Source organism: Vigna unguiculata, chromosome 1 (genome assembly GCF_037176805.1).
Source record: "Vigna unguiculata cultivar grain cowpea cultivar isolate G323 ecotype 2 chromosome 1, ASM3717680v1, whole genome shotgun sequence".
NCBI classification, from domain to species: domain Eukaryota; kingdom Viridiplantae; phylum Streptophyta; class Magnoliopsida; order Fabales; family Fabaceae; genus Vigna; species Vigna unguiculata.
The window spans coordinates 24,978,342-24,996,176 of NC_140792.1; the positions used below are offsets into that span (position 1 = coordinate 24,978,342).

At 32.9% G+C, this 17,835-nt stretch overlaps 1 protein-coding gene across 4 annotated transcripts; it reads right to left on the minus strand.

The window, feature by feature from the left end:
- Nucleotides 1-2,992: 2,992 nt before the first annotated feature.
- On the minus strand, nucleotides 2,993-17,380 carry LOC114174231 (ENTH/VHS family protein). Of its 4 annotated transcripts, none has more exons than XM_028059039.2 (9): nucleotides 17,107-17,380; nucleotides 15,589-15,684; nucleotides 13,973-14,104; nucleotides 13,278-13,525; nucleotides 10,123-10,239; nucleotides 9,876-10,020; nucleotides 7,954-8,093; nucleotides 7,839-7,874; nucleotides 2,993-4,286 (listed from the first exon to the last, which is right to left on the minus strand). In XM_028059039.2, the coding sequence occupies exons 3-9, from the start codon at nucleotides 14,046-14,048 to the stop codon at nucleotides 3,504-3,506; spliced, it is 1,545 nt and encodes a 514-aa protein (XP_027914840.1). In that variant the 5' UTR covers nucleotides 14,049-14,104; nucleotides 15,589-15,684; nucleotides 17,107-17,380; the 3' UTR covers nucleotides 2,993-3,503. The 4 variants fall into 4 exon arrangements, with proteins under 4 accessions (XP_027914840.1, XP_027914830.1, XP_027914847.1 ...); XM_028059029.2 differs by having other exon boundaries at nucleotides 15,589-15,694; XM_028059046.2 differs by having other exon boundaries at nucleotides 15,589-15,694; nucleotides 17,103-17,380.
- Nucleotides 17,381-17,835: the final 455 nt, after the last annotated feature.

The window sequence follows — 17,835 nt, forward strand, 5'->3', positions numbered from 1 at the left end:
GGCCTTCTTTAACAATTGATTTTAATGGTGTACATACGTACCCAGCCAAAATATATTATTATTATGAAGTTCAAAATAGTCCGATAAACATGAGATTCAAGTGTGAAATCTATATAAAATATTAATACTTATAAAATCAATGAAAGATAATATTTATGATAATATAAAATTCAGATTATAATACATTGAATCCATTTACTATATATATATATATATATATATATATATATATATATATATATATATATATATATATATGTTAATATGTTATTATATGTTGTTATATTTTAAGCTTATCTTATTTGTTAATAAACTCACAAAGAGCCTGTAAATTAAACTTAATACTCATTTTTTACTCTAATACTCACAAAATTACACTTAAGTTAGTAAATGGTATTTTGATTATATGAGAATAAAAAATGAATATTGAGTTTGATTACCCGTGATAAAGAATATTTATAAGTTTTCGTAAGTATATTAATATAATAAGCTTAATATTAGAGATGGCAAATAAACTCATCCATGTGGGTATTGTCCGAACTCGTTTCCATTTTGATGGGAAATCCCCATATTGATTGGGTATGAGTATGGGTATGGGAAATCTTCGATTTTTTCAATTGGGTATGTGGATGTACATATCCCTGTCATAATACCTATCCCCACCACATCTCCCTCCTCATTTAAAGTATTAAAATATTCACAATTAATTAAGTAACTATATATATATATATACTCTATTTTTTATTTCTTCTAATTATTCGGTTTGTCATTATGTAATTATGTTAAAATTATGTATGTCAATTAAAAAAAAATTGTCTCACATTTGAATATTTATATTATTTTTTAATATTTTTATTTATTATATATTTTTATTTAACATGAGAATATCGAATACTCTCAACTTAAGTGTTTAATAGCATAAACCTTTCATTTACTAGTAATATTAGAAAAAATATTATTGCTTTTTATTATTAATTTTTGTTTCATTTGAATAACTCTTTTGTTTCGTTAACACAATTTTCGTTTTTTATCAACCATTGAGTATTTATAATATGTTGATATTTGAAAAGTTTTCTTAGATCTATAAGATATTTTTCATTTTATCATACCCTTAATTATACATTTGTTTTTCTTTGTGTGATTTCTTTCAATAGTCTCTCAAATTTTTTCTAAGACACACATTTGTTAATTTTTTTATATTTTTATTTATTGTTTATTTTCCTCATGTAAAATACTATTTCGATATATTTTATCTAATTATTTTTTATTTTCTAACTCATTATCAATCAAACTGTAATTTATTTTTTCACTATAATTGTATAAATAACTTTTATTTACTACAATATAAAAATTTAATGTAATTGTCATGATTATTTTTTTATCACCATCCAACATATATTTTATTATTATGTTTATTATTTATTTTTTGCGTCATTTTGATTAAATGGTGTATTATAACTTTTATTAGTGTATAAAAAACATATTTATTAGAATTTAAAAAATTAAAGTAAGCAAACATTTAAAATATATTTTAATTTGAATATTTGTTTTTCTTTTATATTTTTTAAAAATATTTTTTAATTTTATCAACTAGGTTTCATTAATGTTTGCAAATTTAATACATGTTTTAGTTCTCATAAAATTTTATTTAGTATTCTAATCTAAAATGTAAATAATTATAATTTATTTCAAAATATTTTATATCGAAAAAACAATCATCCTTCTAATATTGGATATTTAATAATATTATGTTTCTTTTACGTAATTTTTTATTATTTTATAAAAATTAAAATTAATATTGAAATATAAGAAAACGGATATAAGTATAGATACAAAACTATACCCATTATCCAATAGGAATGAAGATGGGACAAAAATTTGATACCCATTAAATTTAAATATAAAAATATTTATGAATTATATATATATATATATATATATATATATATATATATATATATATATATATAACAATAGATTAACATATATAATAACATAACTCAATTTATTATAACTTGAATTCTATTTATATTATCATAAATATCATCTTTTTCTTATATCAACTTTTTCTAATAAGAATGTTAATATTTTATACAGTCTCACGTATCTTATGTTTATTGAGCCATTTTGGATTTGACAATAATAAAATATAAATATTTTGGACGGTGTATGTACAAATGATAAAACAGAAAACTTTTTCTAGTATTCTGACTTTCTCGCTTTTATAATTTGTTTTCCAATACCTAAAATCTTATCCTAGAAAAGTCTACAAGAAATCTTCATATAATTATGAGACAGTTCTGATCTAGAAGGAACACTTAAATATACTGATTTAAAGTTTACTTAAACTCTGAACCAGAAGAGTCTCTAGTCTAGTATCCATTATGTGATCTATTATTCTCATAAAATAAACACAGTCAAATCAAAACTAAAACCTTGTTGGAGTTTAAATAATGGAGACTTAACTAGCCTCGGGTTTTCTATAAATACCGTTGCAACTAAAATTTTGATAGTAGTTTCTTTCCACCGCTAATAGTATGCCTGAAATTATGTAAAGAAACACTTAATTTGTCTGAGAAAAAGCAAGCTTTTAATGGAAGTCTATTAACACAAAAATAAACGGATCCAAGCAGAATAAATACAAAACATCACTGCAAATTGCAGTCTCTTGCTCTATCTTATAGCCGAGATTCTCCTGTCTACTGAACTCACATAATCTAAAGTTTATAACATGCATTTGATCATGAAATCTCCAATCATAACTTATTTGTCTCATCATCTAACAATTCACACAAATTATTGCTTATCTTTAAAAAACAATTAAACTATGCATATACATAGACTAGATTACATTTTAATAGAATTTTTAAGAACTTTTTTAGCTTATTGAACATCCAATTAATACTTCCAAACCATCAAACACTTTATAAAGAATAAAGCAATCTATAGCAAAATGTATATCATAACCACACGGAATTTCCAAAACTGAATATTTAAAAAAATCTTGTCACGTATATGATAAATAAAAAAGGTTTTAGAATTGGCCTGGCCCTGAGTGCACAGTTTTATAAATCCATAAAATACAAACACAAGGTCTGTACAGATAACAGCCCATCAGCGGAGATGCAGATGTTAAGAAGATATGCCAGCTGACTAAGACTCATGTCGAATTACAACACTAACTGATTCACGACCAACGACATGCCTACAGCCCTCCAAAACCACACATCTAATTTAAGCCATAAGGCAATAAAAAACCTGTTTTACAAAAAACAAAACCCTACTCAATAAAAGTACAAAACCGTTATCCTCGATGGACCACAACAAATTGTTTTAACTTCAGAAAATTAGTACCAGCCCAGCAACTAAAGGTTACAGAGCATTTACTATCTGCACATCTCACTGTGGGCAAGAATCAGATTCCCATAGCAATGTTATGGATGGAGGAGGTATGAAAGCATTTCAAAGCAACCTTACCTCCAGAACATCTAGGACCGGGAATCTTATTGTCGAGATATTGGGGCCATAGGCATTGATGAGGGCTGGTTATAGTAATTTCCATCCGAACCCTGAAAACCTTGATATGTAGCCATTGGAGGAGGGGTAAAAGTGGAAGCACCAACACCAGGATAGGCTGTCATTGTCGGCTGTTGTGTCATGCCATAGCTGTATGCCATACTACTAATGGATCCAGCAGTCTGCATGAACTGTGGCACAGGGTACTGTGACATTGGTGGTGGTGGCGGTGGCGGCAATGGGGGAGGTGACGATGAGGGTGGAGGTGGTGGTTCATTGGGAGTAGATTGCTGGTTGGTTGTAGGAGCATTGTGTTGAATAGACTCAGGTAGAGAAAAGGGAGGAAGAGGTTGTTGAGGATTCTGAGGTGGCATAAAAGATGGTTGGTCATTCTCGAGCTTGGTTCTCTTCTCAGAGTGATAATCAGCTGCTGACTGATTGCCTATGACACCTTCTGATGCTAGGGAGGACAGCACATATGATAGCATTTGCGCGGAGGAAGTTGAAGCAGTCAATTTTGCTGCCACTGCTGCAGCTGCAGATTTGCGTGGATCTTCCTCAATGTGTCCAGATTTCTGAGAAAATGACACTTGTGGAGTATACATCAATGGAGCAGATTGCTCCCCTTCACTAGAAATAATACTAAAACTAGCAGATGACATGGAGGTTTGAATTTCCTTTGAGCTCTGCTCAGCTAACGACTGAATGTTATTGCCATTAAGTAACTGTTGGCAGTTGTTGGACGCCCGATCTGACCGTACATTTGCAGCCTAAAATGTACAAGCATCACAGATATAAGGGATACCATTCTTAAATAAGAGTAACATGTCAATACATAATACGTGAATAAAAGTTGATAATGGTCAAATAAAAATCTATTATACACCAGCAACCAGGTTAACAGTACAGATAAAAACATTATAATAAAAGCCATTCAACTTTAAAAACAATACGTGTATCCATCCTAAATATAAATACAACTGTAAAATTACTTTTTATTAAGGTCAAAAATATACATGAATCATCATCATCTAAGAACTTGACCTTTTCGGATAGTTAGTTCATGACATGGTACCAAAGTAAAAGTCTACAAGACTAAGTAATAAATCGCGTCCATTCTCACCACCCTAATCCCCCTTTCCGATAAAAATGAGAATTTCAGCAAAAGGAGTGATAAACAAGTCTTTGTATCAATGTGTTGGAGATCCCACCCAAATTTTAGTATATAAGTTGATGTATATCTCACCTTCCAAATTAGTTTTGTAAAATTAAATTAGTCTTAAAATCTTCTTCCTAATATGGTATTAGAATCTGTCCTAATAAGATTTGTTAGACTTATTGTATCAACCGTTACCCGGCTGCTAACGAACAACCTACAAATATCTAATCTTATGTTCAATATGTTCAGTAATCTGCGTGAGGAGTGTTGGAGATCCCACCTCAACTAGAGATAAGGCTGAATTACAATACATAAGTGAGTACAAACATTATCTCATAAGTAGGAGTTTTGAGGTTGAGTTAAACTTAAAACTCTAGTCCTAATACAATGTTATTAATGATATCAGATAACTATATACTAGTAGTCCAAAATCCTTTACAAATATATACCAGCAGTGATAATAGGTTATGGTGGAAGCATTGCAGACAAAAAAAGAATACAATATATATATATATATATATATATATATATATATATAAAGACACAAAGTTAATTAAAAAAGCAGAAATATAATTGAAAGGCAAAAATAGTTAAAGGCAACCAACCATACGTTAACTTAACAATAATAACTAGAGATATCAAATAGTCTGGTCTGATGGGTAAACAAATAAATTAGTGTTGACTACACCATGCCTATGTCAGGCCAATGAACCATTTTCCACTTTGAAAAAAATATATATATATATATTTTAAATAAAATAAATAAAAATAAAACATGTATTTTTTAAAATTTAAGACATTGATGAAATTAATTTAAATTTTAGATACAATGATTTGATATATAAATATAAATTATAATACATACATATGTCTGAATAAGATAATACTACCTTCATTTTTCTTTTAAATATAATTATTATTTTCTAACACATGTCAAGTCACAAGCCTACGAGTCAGCCTAGTCTAAGCCCATTCAGGCCATGAGATAAATTGGGAGAGCCATGTTGTGGCAGCTGGAAAAAAAATATCACTTGCTATCTACGATGGGCGGTTTAACTGGAATGGCATAATATCCCCTAAAGAACTTGACTAGGATATGCTCCCATATATTAGGAAGTGAATATATCCTTAACTCAGCTCACAAATAAGGTAAAGATATAGTCATTACAAGGAATGCTGCTAGAATATCTCAACTAGAGAAACACTTACGTAAACATTTTCAAACCAAAGTCCTTGGAAATATCATACTTCTAGGCTATTGAAGTATCACAGTAAACAGATGCGCTTTACCAACGAATAGTGTTTTCCTTTGGAAGATATTATTTCTTGGAAAAGCAAGATTAAAAATGTAGTTGCCCAATCAACCACTGAAGTTGAATATAGGACAATGATGTCTTGTACATGCGAACTTGTGTGGGCGAAACAATTCCTTTAAAAATTAAACATTCATTATATTCAGCAAATGAAAATGTATTGTGATAACCAAGTTGCTCTTCACATTGTTTCCAATCCAGTGTTCCATGAGAAGACTAAACATAGAAATGTTAACAATCATTTTATTTGGGAAATGTTGTCCACTAAAATTTGTCCTAAGTTTATCGAATTCAATGATCAACTTGAAAACTGCAGTTACAAAATCCTTAAAAAGGCCTCTAACTGAATTTATTTGCTATTAACTTAGTACATACAATTTGTATGCACTACTTGAGGGGGAGTGATAGAATAGGTCTTAAATATAGAATAGGTCTTAAATAGTTTTTATTGGAAAATTGTTATGTGTTGTACCTATCAATGTACCTAGGACTCTAGTGCTATCTTTAGATCTTTACTCTTCCCTCTACTCCTATCAATATAAATAGGAGAACATATGAGAGGAGATACAAGCACTCTCAAACATATTGTCTGTTTTTATTTATCTCATGTGGGCCTAATCAAATTATTCAGAAGTTGGCATAAGTGGCTTTATAAACTTATGTTACCCAAATTAATTGTTTATAGTGTGCATCATGTATTTCCTGTTTTGCACCTCAAGAAGGCAATTTAAGACTATTAATTTTCTCCTGAATTGTCTCTGGACTCGAGGGATCGAGGAAATCAGATGTCCTGAGAAGAAGCTATTGTTGAGGGATAAATTCGAAGAGAGGGACAACATACAATGAAGTGATTAATTCAAACGGAAGGGAATGTCAGCAGAAGATGCTACATGAGAAGAAATCATTGCAGAAAGGTCAGTTACCAGACTTTTAGCCTTGAGGGCAAGGCTTTAACTGAAGGGGGAAGTCATGATAGAAGACTGAATATGGACCCTCGTGCTACCACCAGATCAGAAGATGATGTATTAGTGGGCGTTCAGCATGACAAGCCCATACTTTTGGAGAGTTTATGAGGGTAGGAAAAAGTAATTCTTTGGTTGCAGTTGGTCAAAATATGTCCATATATCTTTTCTGTTAGGACTCGAGTGATTAGGCAAGGAGAAAATATCTCTTCTCTTGAGAGCATTCCTCTGGATTTCATTGTATGAGAGCTCAGTTTCTTATTGCTATTCAATATCATTGAGTGATTGAGGGAATGAGGGAGTGCTGATCACATAACTTTTCTATTGCTATTCAATATCATTGAGTGATTGAGGGAATGAGGGAGTGCTGATCACATAACTTTTCTGTTAGGACCCAAGTGATTATTAGGCAAGGAGAAAATATCTCTTCTCTTAGGAGCATTCCTCTGGATTTCATTGTGTGAGAGCTCAGTTTCTTATTGCTATTCAATATCATTGCATTTCTTTTTCAGCAGATTCAACTCTGTTCTATCACTCCCACATTAATCAGTTGCCGAAACCCAGTTCTAAATTACCTTAGTAGTTGGGAGCCACTTTCCAATAGAATAAACTAGAAGGGTAGATAAAAAAAATCGAAAACAGGAATCCTTTGAAAGATTAAAAAATAGAACCAACAAAAAGAAAGTACACAGTTCTTTCCATTTTTATATTTTATTCAATGTCTTCACAGAGAAGTTGCTCTTAACCACTGTCTTTCAGATAAATGACAATGCAATTTTTTGGAAACATCATTGACTAAAATACTTGCCAGTCTTTGCCAACTTATTCATATTATACAGAAAGTTAGAAACTATGTAAGTACTCATTGAATTTGGACAAGTTCCAAACCTGAATCTGGCTACGGACTTGACCCAGCTTGAATTCCTGGGAACAGAAGCATTTCAGAAGTATATACTATAAGTTGATTTCATCAATTTTATAAAAAGAAAGGTCTCAAAAGAACCTGATCTTCAAGAGCTTCTCTCAAGTGAGACACAAGACTAGTCCTTGATGACTCTATGGCTGTTAATTGCTCAATGCAATCCTTCAGTACAGAATTATGCCCCTGGAGCTCATCCACCAGTGCCGATCCACCAAATTGCCCTGCGTTGGTTGAATAGCAAACGATATAGAAGAAATCAACAAGCATTCCTACTTAATTAACACTTTAACTAAAAAATACTGGGCTAAATTGCAATTTTGGTCCCCCCATCTACTTTCCACTATTTTAGCCCTCAGATTTTAGAAAGATTGTAATGTCAAATCCTCAATTTTGCCTATATGTATTTCTTTTATTTTTTTTTCTTTTACACAGTTTATTATATTATTTTATGATAGTTCCTTAAATGAATCTTAGGTCGGGGATTCAATTGAACCAAAACAAAACATAAAACCTAGTCCTGATTAACTTACAATTGTATAATGGCAGATATAACAGAGGATAAGGTTTCTTTCTACTGTAATAGTTGTAACCAGTGTTATGAATATTGGATAATAGAAAATATCAGGGACCCAAAAATCCTTTAAGAAAATATATCAGAAGCTATAATGGGTTATGGCAGAAGCATTGGGGACAATGTATATATATATATATATATATATATATATATATAGATAGATATCAGGATTATCAAAAATCAGTGGTAGACGCTGCCATTAGACAATTGCATGTCTTTTTTTTATTTTTTGTCAAGTGCCACAAATGTTCTTAATTTTTTTCTTTTCTTTGTCTTCACACCATATTTAAATTTCTAGACATAATATCATGACTTTTGCATAGCAATTATATTTCTGAATTTTTTTTATAATGTATATATTATTTCTTCTAACCTAACGTTTTCGTTATAACCCAATATGATTTCCGTTATAACTTTATAAAGGATTTTTGGGGTCTCCAATATTTATGTTATTCAATATCCATAACACTGATATATACATAATATATACATATATATATACATATACACACACCACACACATACAATATAGAAAAGTATAATATATAATATATACACATACATAATAAAAAAATGCAGCATAGATAATTTTAAGAAATCCAAAAATACAATTTTAATGCAATAATAATGAAAGACAAGCATAATTAATGATAATATCATGTCCAGAAATTCAAATAACAAAATCAAATTTAAAACCAGAAATTTCAAGTTTAAAACTATAAATAACAACAAAAAATAACGGAGGCTGCTAGTTCAATGTGGGTAGGGTGGGTGGGACTTGCAGTCAGCAGTGGCCGTGACAGCAGCTGGGGCAGCAGGACTGCACAAATTGTTGGTTCATTGTCGGTAGTGTGGCCTAGGTCAATATTCTGCTATAATGTTTGGTTTGGGTAGGATTCTATGTCCAAACTCATTTTTCCAAAAGAAAAAAACACTTGGTCCCGGTGGGAAAACAAGAAGAAAAGACAGAAGATTAGGGTTTCACTGCCTCAGCTAAGGTCATACATACCCAAGGCTTCTTCTCCTTTGTTTTGCAAGGTTGCCCAATGCAACTCCTTCGTTTCACACAGGCACCGCACTGCCACTACACAACATCCACCATGACAGTTCGGCACTGCCATTCCTTGAAACCCAAAGCAGCCACAAAGGACCGCCATGAAAAACCCACATTGCCACCACTATGGTGTGGCAGCAAACTACAACTACACCACCAATTTCCGCCATGGCAGACTTTTAGAACACTGGTTGTAACCAACAAACTCTTCCAACAATTGCACACTATTTAGCACAGCTATATTACTGTTGATAGTGGAGAGATACAATATGCATATATACTAACAAAGTGAGACCACTTATATATGAACCACAAATTAACTATTGAAGTCAATTAAATAGACAAACAATTACAAGTAATGACAAATTGACATACCTGAAACTATTTCTTTATCTGCTTTATCAAGACAGTTAATGGCATTCCTGCATTTGCTCAATATGGCGTCTTCATCTTTTTGCCCACCATAAACAACATGGAAAGCTGAAACTATTTTCTCCAATGCATTCCCTGCAGATGGCCTCTGCAATGGATAAGAATACAACAAAAGAATGCAATCAGTATGCAGAGCATATTGACAAAGTACATGTACCAAATCCTCTACATCAAGACAAATTATTACCACCTTCATGTTTGTAGGCTTCACATCTCGACTAGTGTTTTCTACATTCCTCCCAACAAACTCTTCCTTGAGAATTTGACCACGAGAACCAAAGACTTTCCTATCTTCCCATATAACAATCTGCATAAAAGGAGAAAACATGTCATGTGGAGAAATTTCGCCCTATGTTTAACTTGATTTATTTTATCATGAATACTTAAACTACAACATGAAAAAAAAACAAGTTACATATTTGCTTATTGATCAATTATTTATAGGAGATGGGGGCACACCAAGATTCTAGCATTCCTCAAGTAAATGACATTGCACCATTATAGTAACACTGAACCATAGAACCAGCCCATAATGCCATGGCCAGTTGAATCAGAAAACACATTTAGAATAACAACCATGAATATAGCAGAATCAAACATCATGTCCATTTAGCAAATATTAGACAATTGTCCATAAATGTCAAAGCACAGAATACACACTCCAGGTAGAATAAGAGGGAAAAGTTTTATTATTGTTGTTGAATAATGATCATCTTGTTGTATAGCTTTAATAAAGCTCGTTAGTTATACCTAGTATACCACAGGCAGTAGTGCTTATTGAGAGTTGTAGTGTCAATTACTCAGATTCAAATATAAATATATAAATACACACCAGCATGTTTGAGAACACGCTGTTTTTCAGTCTAAAACCTTCAACTTGGTATCAAAGCAGGTACAATCCCACTCCCAGTCCTCCCTCCAGAGACTGTGCCAACTGTAGGAAACAGCAACTACTGCCACTAGAATCCTTATTTTTCGCAACAACTTATACACTATAATTTGATTTTATCTCTAATTAATGTGAGATTTCCAACACATTGGGGTCTAGACATCTCAAGGGTAGGATTAGAAATTTTTGGATGGTCCAATAGTGCCTCGATAGCAAGTGACACGGTAACCTCACTAGGATAGGATCCTTATTTCTATAGTTATATTAGAGCCTTGACTATGGTTATACCTTCTCTTTATTAGCCAAAATCACCACTGTTCAGCTTTTACTTGCTATGGCTATCATTTTCCATTGGTCTCACTATATTGACCGCAGTTTGAAGTGGCTCTATTACTAGATCAGGGCAAAAATTAGAGAAAGCATTGAACAATTTCCACAAAAATCAGGATAAATCAAGGCAACAATCAGAGAAAGCTGAGACTCAGAGAAAATGGGATCTGCTTTGCTGCATTCCGCACCACAGGTCTATTGAAAGAAAAATTCAGAAGATGGGATCTACAGTGTATGGGTGGTTAATGTGCTGGCAGGCTGGCCCACCCCACCCTGCCTATGGCCCGACGGATTGGCAGGTAAAAGCTGACCAACCCACACAAAAGTTGTCAGGTTTGTGGCCCGGCCCGTCAGGCCCAGACTTCCTCCCCTACTCACAATCAACTTCACATTAAAAATTTCATTCTTCACAGAGAGCTAGAAGAGGTGATTTACATTGAGCAACCTCCTTAGTTTGTTGCTATGGAGACATCTCGCTTAGTTTGCAAATTATGAAGATGTCCATATGGTCTCAATCAGTCTCCTCGAGCTTGGTTTGGGAATTTTACACATTTAGTACAAGGTGTTGGGCTAAAACAAAGTGAATCAGATCATTCAGTGTTCTATTGTCATACTTCTCTCAAGCAATGTGTCTACTTATTTGTTTGCGTTGATGACAATGATTAAAGGCAGTGATGGTATTAAAATTTCATAATTGTATAAGCACTTGTTCAACCACTTTCAAACCAAATACCTCGGATGCTAAAAATATTTTCTCGGTCTTAAGGTGACTCAATAAAAGGAAGGCATTGTGATGATTTACCACATTTTGGAGGAAACTAACATGACTGACCGTAGGCCCATGACAGTCCTATGGATTAAAATCAGAAGTTAGTGGTACAAGGTGAACCATTCTCAGACCCAAGAGATCTAGGAAATAGCTGCAGAAAATCATCTACTTCACAATCACAATGCCTGATCTTTCAACTGTCATCGGAGTTGTTAGACAATTTTTGCAGGATCCACAGCAATCATTGAAATGCTGCTATATGCGCTCTGAGGTACATCAAAAAATCTCCCAAGCAACAGTTATTGTATGAGGATAAGGGAAATAGTCAAGTTTTGGGATATTGTAACATTGATCGGGCAGATTTCTCTATAGCAAATACTCTACTATAGATATTGTGTATCCATTACTAGAAATCTTATCTCTTGGAGGAGCAAGAAACAAATCAATGTTGCCCGAGAGCTATGGCTGTAGCTACATGTGAACTTGTGTGGATTAGATAACTTCAAGAGTTTAAATTTTGTGAAGTCCAATAGATGAAGTTATATTACGATAATCAAGAAACCTTCACATTGCATCTAATCGAGCATTTCATGAAAGAACTAAACATATTAAGATTGATTATCGCTTCATAGAGAAGTTGTTATCAAGGAGACTAGTGCTGAATTTATCAATTCCAGCAATCAACTTGCAGATATCTTTTGTTATATAGCTTTTATAAAGTTGTCTTTGTTACACCTGGTATGTCATAGGCAGTAGCCCTTATTTATTATTTCTCAGAATTGTATGGTCAATTACTCAGATTCATATACAGACACATACATCAGTGGAGTGGATGAATACACACTATTTTTCAATCTAAGACCTTTGACTATTAGTATTGAACGGCAATAAATCCAGGGCAGGGGAGGGGGGAGGAAGGAGATAGAAGGGGAAATTCACCACAACAAGATTCAAACCTGACTGTGATAACCAGATGATTCGATATGTTACCAAACATTAAAATTTATAGTTTGTACATAAAGAGAGAAATCAGATAATCATATTAAACATTAAACACTTACATCCATCCTCCTTTTTATCTTTGCTATTCAATGCATATCTATGAAAAAAATAGAATTCATTAATTAACTTAGAACTAAGACATTGCACTCGCCCAATAATAGAGTAGGTACGTACGAAATGTTGGGATAAACAACAACCAAACTTGTTCATTCTTTTAAATAAAATGATCTAAGAATTTCTTTTAAACTCAACTAACAAAAATACTACAGCCTAAGTTACTATGTATTATACGGAAAAAAATGAAGTCAAAATGCATGTATCAGATTTGTTAACTAAGAATGAATAATTAAAGTACCAGTCGAAGTGCCTCACTCCTAGCAAAATCATCTCCATTCTGAATCACATCTCGAAGAGCATCTGGAAGGACCTTCCAGAATTCACCTACAAATTCAGCACCTTTTCGCCTGCTGTTCTGTAAAATATCATTTGCAAGATACAGAAATGCCAATTTCTTCTCACGTCGAGAACCATGAAATTGCCTATCCCATGTTTCAACAACCTGTTTGGCTTTGTTCATATGAAAAATACACCAATGTGACAAAGCTTAACCATGTTAAGGATCATATCCAAACGGCGGCATATAGTTATGCAACAAATACAAAAAAGAAGAGAAAAATATTGCATGAATAAGTGAGTATAAGAGTGTGCGTGTGAGAGAGTGAGAAACAAATAATGGTTACATTGCTTTACTAGTACAAATAGAATCCCATATACAGTTCTGCATTTAAAAGTGAGGGCTTAATCATTGCAATAAACCAAGGAAACAGGAGAGGGCCTAGAAACCAGTTAAAAGAGTATTACACTCCTGTCAACATTTCACGGCTCATGTTTCAACTTCCAAAGAAAGTAAAGCTCCAATTCTGGGCAATAGGTGATGTTAGACAATAAAGCATGGCCGCACGAACTCAAAACATTGGAAACATACAACTGCTTAAACAATAAAATACTGAACACATACATCTTAGACCATAAAATGATCTTGAAGGATACTCTCTATGCTTGCTTGTGAACCATTCAGCTTGGCTAGTTTTTCCACTAAAATTTGTGGATTAAATGTGCTACCCATCTTTCCAATTAGAGTCAGGACAACTAATCAACTAGAATCTGAACCTGGATGAAAACCTTCAAATAAGAAACAAAGGAAACACCAAGATTAGGATACAACTAATGGCAGAAAAAAAAAATAACATACAATATATAAAAGATGTAGATTTGTCTATTGATAAACAAGTACAAGCATCAGCTGTTGCAAAAAACACATATTAAGCAAATTAGATGAGGTAATCCTTCATAATAAAATACCCAAGCAAAATGTACTTGAAATAGTTACAAATTCCTAACAAATTCATCTTTCCAAAATGAAAACCATTCACATCAAATGCCTAGACCATAATTGCCTAGTTCACGTTACTCCAGACTGACAAGTGTATAGCTAACTTTCCTAAATAAGTGGCGCATGAGGAATATACTAGGTTGCTATTTAGGTTTGTTGTAAGTTTTAACATATTAATTGGAACACTGCTAATATAAAAATAATCCACAAAAGCTAAAATTTACATAAAAATAATATAAAAATACATATTTATTTTTTACATTTCCTCTAAAATCCAAAGATGTATTCATGTTACATGTATATACAATGTCCTTTCAGTTCTAAATTGTAAATTACCATTCATAATTCCCACACACATGCGCACATATATTCATCAGTTTTAACAATAATGCCTACACACACGCATGCATATGATCATCGGTTTTAACCATAACCATTGCAACAAGCTCCAATATTCAAAAATATAAATTACAGTCCTGCAACTGGTAATCCCACCACAGAGAATCACTTAACAACGATACAACCATCCACTAACAGTTCAGTAATATCTACAATTACCCCTTCCCTCACATATTCCTACTGCAGACAACAGAAGCTCTGCTATTTTAGTACTACAATGAAAACATCAACATTAACGCCAGCCAGAATGGCAATGTCTCGATCAAGGGTTGTGTCTCAATAATGCATGTTCCTCAACAAATTGAAACGAAAACATGCCTTAAACTAGAAAGCACTACTCAGATCCCTACTTGTTAAGCAATATGTACAGAGTTAACACACATCAGAGCCAAGAATTCAAAATGCTTGTTCTGAGCTGGACCTACAATTTAGACATTTATAAAATATAAAAAATATGGGAAAATACTTTTCCCAGTCATGCTCTAGGTTTCTGATATGTCAAAGCAGAACAGACCAACATGTGCCATTATTTTGAAACTTACATATACCTGTCTGAACATGTGTTGCTGCAAATTTACATCTTAGAAAATATTAATATGTAGTTAAGAACTTACAATAGTAAATGATTTATTTATGTGGCACGTTCTACATGGACAAAATGCACTATCCAAGACAAGTGAGAAGTAACATGGGCTAAGGCAAACCAGACTGAATTTCAGGATTATGCAAATAAATTAACTAATAGATTTGCAGACCATACATGTAATGTTTTAAAAGATGGATAGACATAAACACTTACGACATTAATAGATATTACATGTATAAATGTTTTAAATTGCAGCTACCATCTAAGTTGCAGGTGCGTTGTGATTACCTAAATTGTGATTGGTGCAGCCACAATTGCAGTAGTGATGCAGTTGCAGAGATCTCCAAAACCATTATACTGTGTTTGTAGACCGTAATTTAAAACCTTGACAAAACTAAAGTAAAATTAGGGATTTTTTAGTTTAAAATAAATCACAAAAACAAAAAGAAACAGTTTGTTGTCAAAGTAAAATTAGCATAGAAATCTACCAAACAGGCCTGGAAAAAAATGTGAGAAAAGTCTAAAGTAACCAAAGTCACAAGACCTGGCAAACAAACGAAAATCTAGGTAACCAGAGCCATGAGACTTAGCAAACAAATGAAATATGCTTAACAAGATCAAACAGTTTAATATCTAATCCGTTGGCCGATCAGTTCTTGCTTTAATTATAAACTTGCAATGTAAAATAAAATTTTGATACAAAGATGTGACGCTGTTAAATTGTGCATTGATTAAATGAAAGCTGATATGGCCATTTATATACAATCAGATACAGAAAAATAAATATAAGTACAGATGCAACCAGAGGACAGAACAGCAGCTCATACGCAACCATAGAGACACACATGCTTGCCAATCTTAATGAAATCAAATTACAAGCATGGATGCACACATGGAAAACATGCACACAAGGAAAGAATACCACCACACATGGACACATGCAATAGACACACAGGCTTGCCAGTATTGATGACGTCAAATCACAAGCATGGATGCGCAATCTTAGCAATATTAACGAGACCAAAGCACATAAAGGAAGAAAATGGATTTAAAACACACAAGTAAACACAGTTAGTACTTAGATTCAAAACATTAACCAGATCCAGATATAACCCTAATTATTCACTTCAGCACAGTAAGTTTCGTTACAGGCTGCCTCACTGATGACAACAATTATGTAACAAATATATACGGACACATATGTAAGTGTTCTTATCGCTATGACAAACAATCACATGAACTTAAAGAGGTAGACCCACACAAATGCAAGTGTTTAGAGTTCAGACCACACACAACAAGAATATGACAACATCAGCACACACGTCGGTGCTTACGGTTTAGGGTTATACCCTTACACATGCAAGAGTGATATTGCTATGACCACAAGCCATGGACTGAAATTGAATATGACATCCACAAAAACAGTTTTTTGAAGGATTTTTGTAAGGTCCACAGGATTTTATATTCTAAATTCCAACAAACCGTTCGATACCTCCATTATACACGAATTCATCACCAAATATCTTTCCTCGAACCAAAGAGCCAAAAAAGGAACAGGAACGCATAAAAATCCTACTTTTTCCAGTGATTAACTAATTAATTAACAAAAATTACACATGTAGGAATGTAAAAACATATTAAAATAAAAAACACATCATCTTCCTAATCGATAGAAACCCCAAACAATTGCCGCATACCAGAAGAGACGAGGCGAACAAAGAAAGAGCCCAAACATTTTTAAGAAAATGAAAACAAAAATCAGAACTGAAAAATGAATTCCGATTCCCAAAAGTGGCTCATACATACAAAGCAGTAGGAAGGACGAATGCGGTTAAAGAGAATCAGCGAATGAAGCAACGAAGGAGGATTCGCACGGTGCTGAGATTCTCCGGTGTCAGAAAGAAGAGTATTTTGCGAACGAAACTATTGTTTCAGTTGCAGTGAGCTGTAGCGAGGTTTTAGTTCCGGTTTCGGTTTGGGATTCTGCGGTCGTGGGTTTTATACGGCAGCGAAAGGCATCCACAATACAATGTGATCACACGAGAAAGAAACAAACGAAAGCCTCGTGTCTCTAGAGGGCACATTTGGGTTGTTCCCTCAATTACCCCTTGCCCTTCCTCCAAAATTAATCAAATTATCCGCTCTAACGGCGTCGTTTCTGTAAAAGCCTCGCGTTATGTTTCGGTCTTAACAGTAATTGAACAAAAACCCTATACCAGCAAGCTATGCTTTGTAAGTCTTGACTTTTCCTGAGTCTTTCCCCGGTTTCATGTTAAGTTGAATTGAAACTTCTCCCATTTATCTTTTCACAAATAATTTCCAACGAACCGAGTTTAAAAAAAAATACATATAGAGAGAAGATAATGAAAATGAAAAATAAAAATCATCATTTTCTAAAAAAAATTATTTCTTTAAAAAAACTATTTTTGAAAAAAGAAATTAAGCAAATATATTAATATTAATATTAAATATATATATATATATATATATATATATATATATATATATATATATAAATAGTGGTAACACAAATAG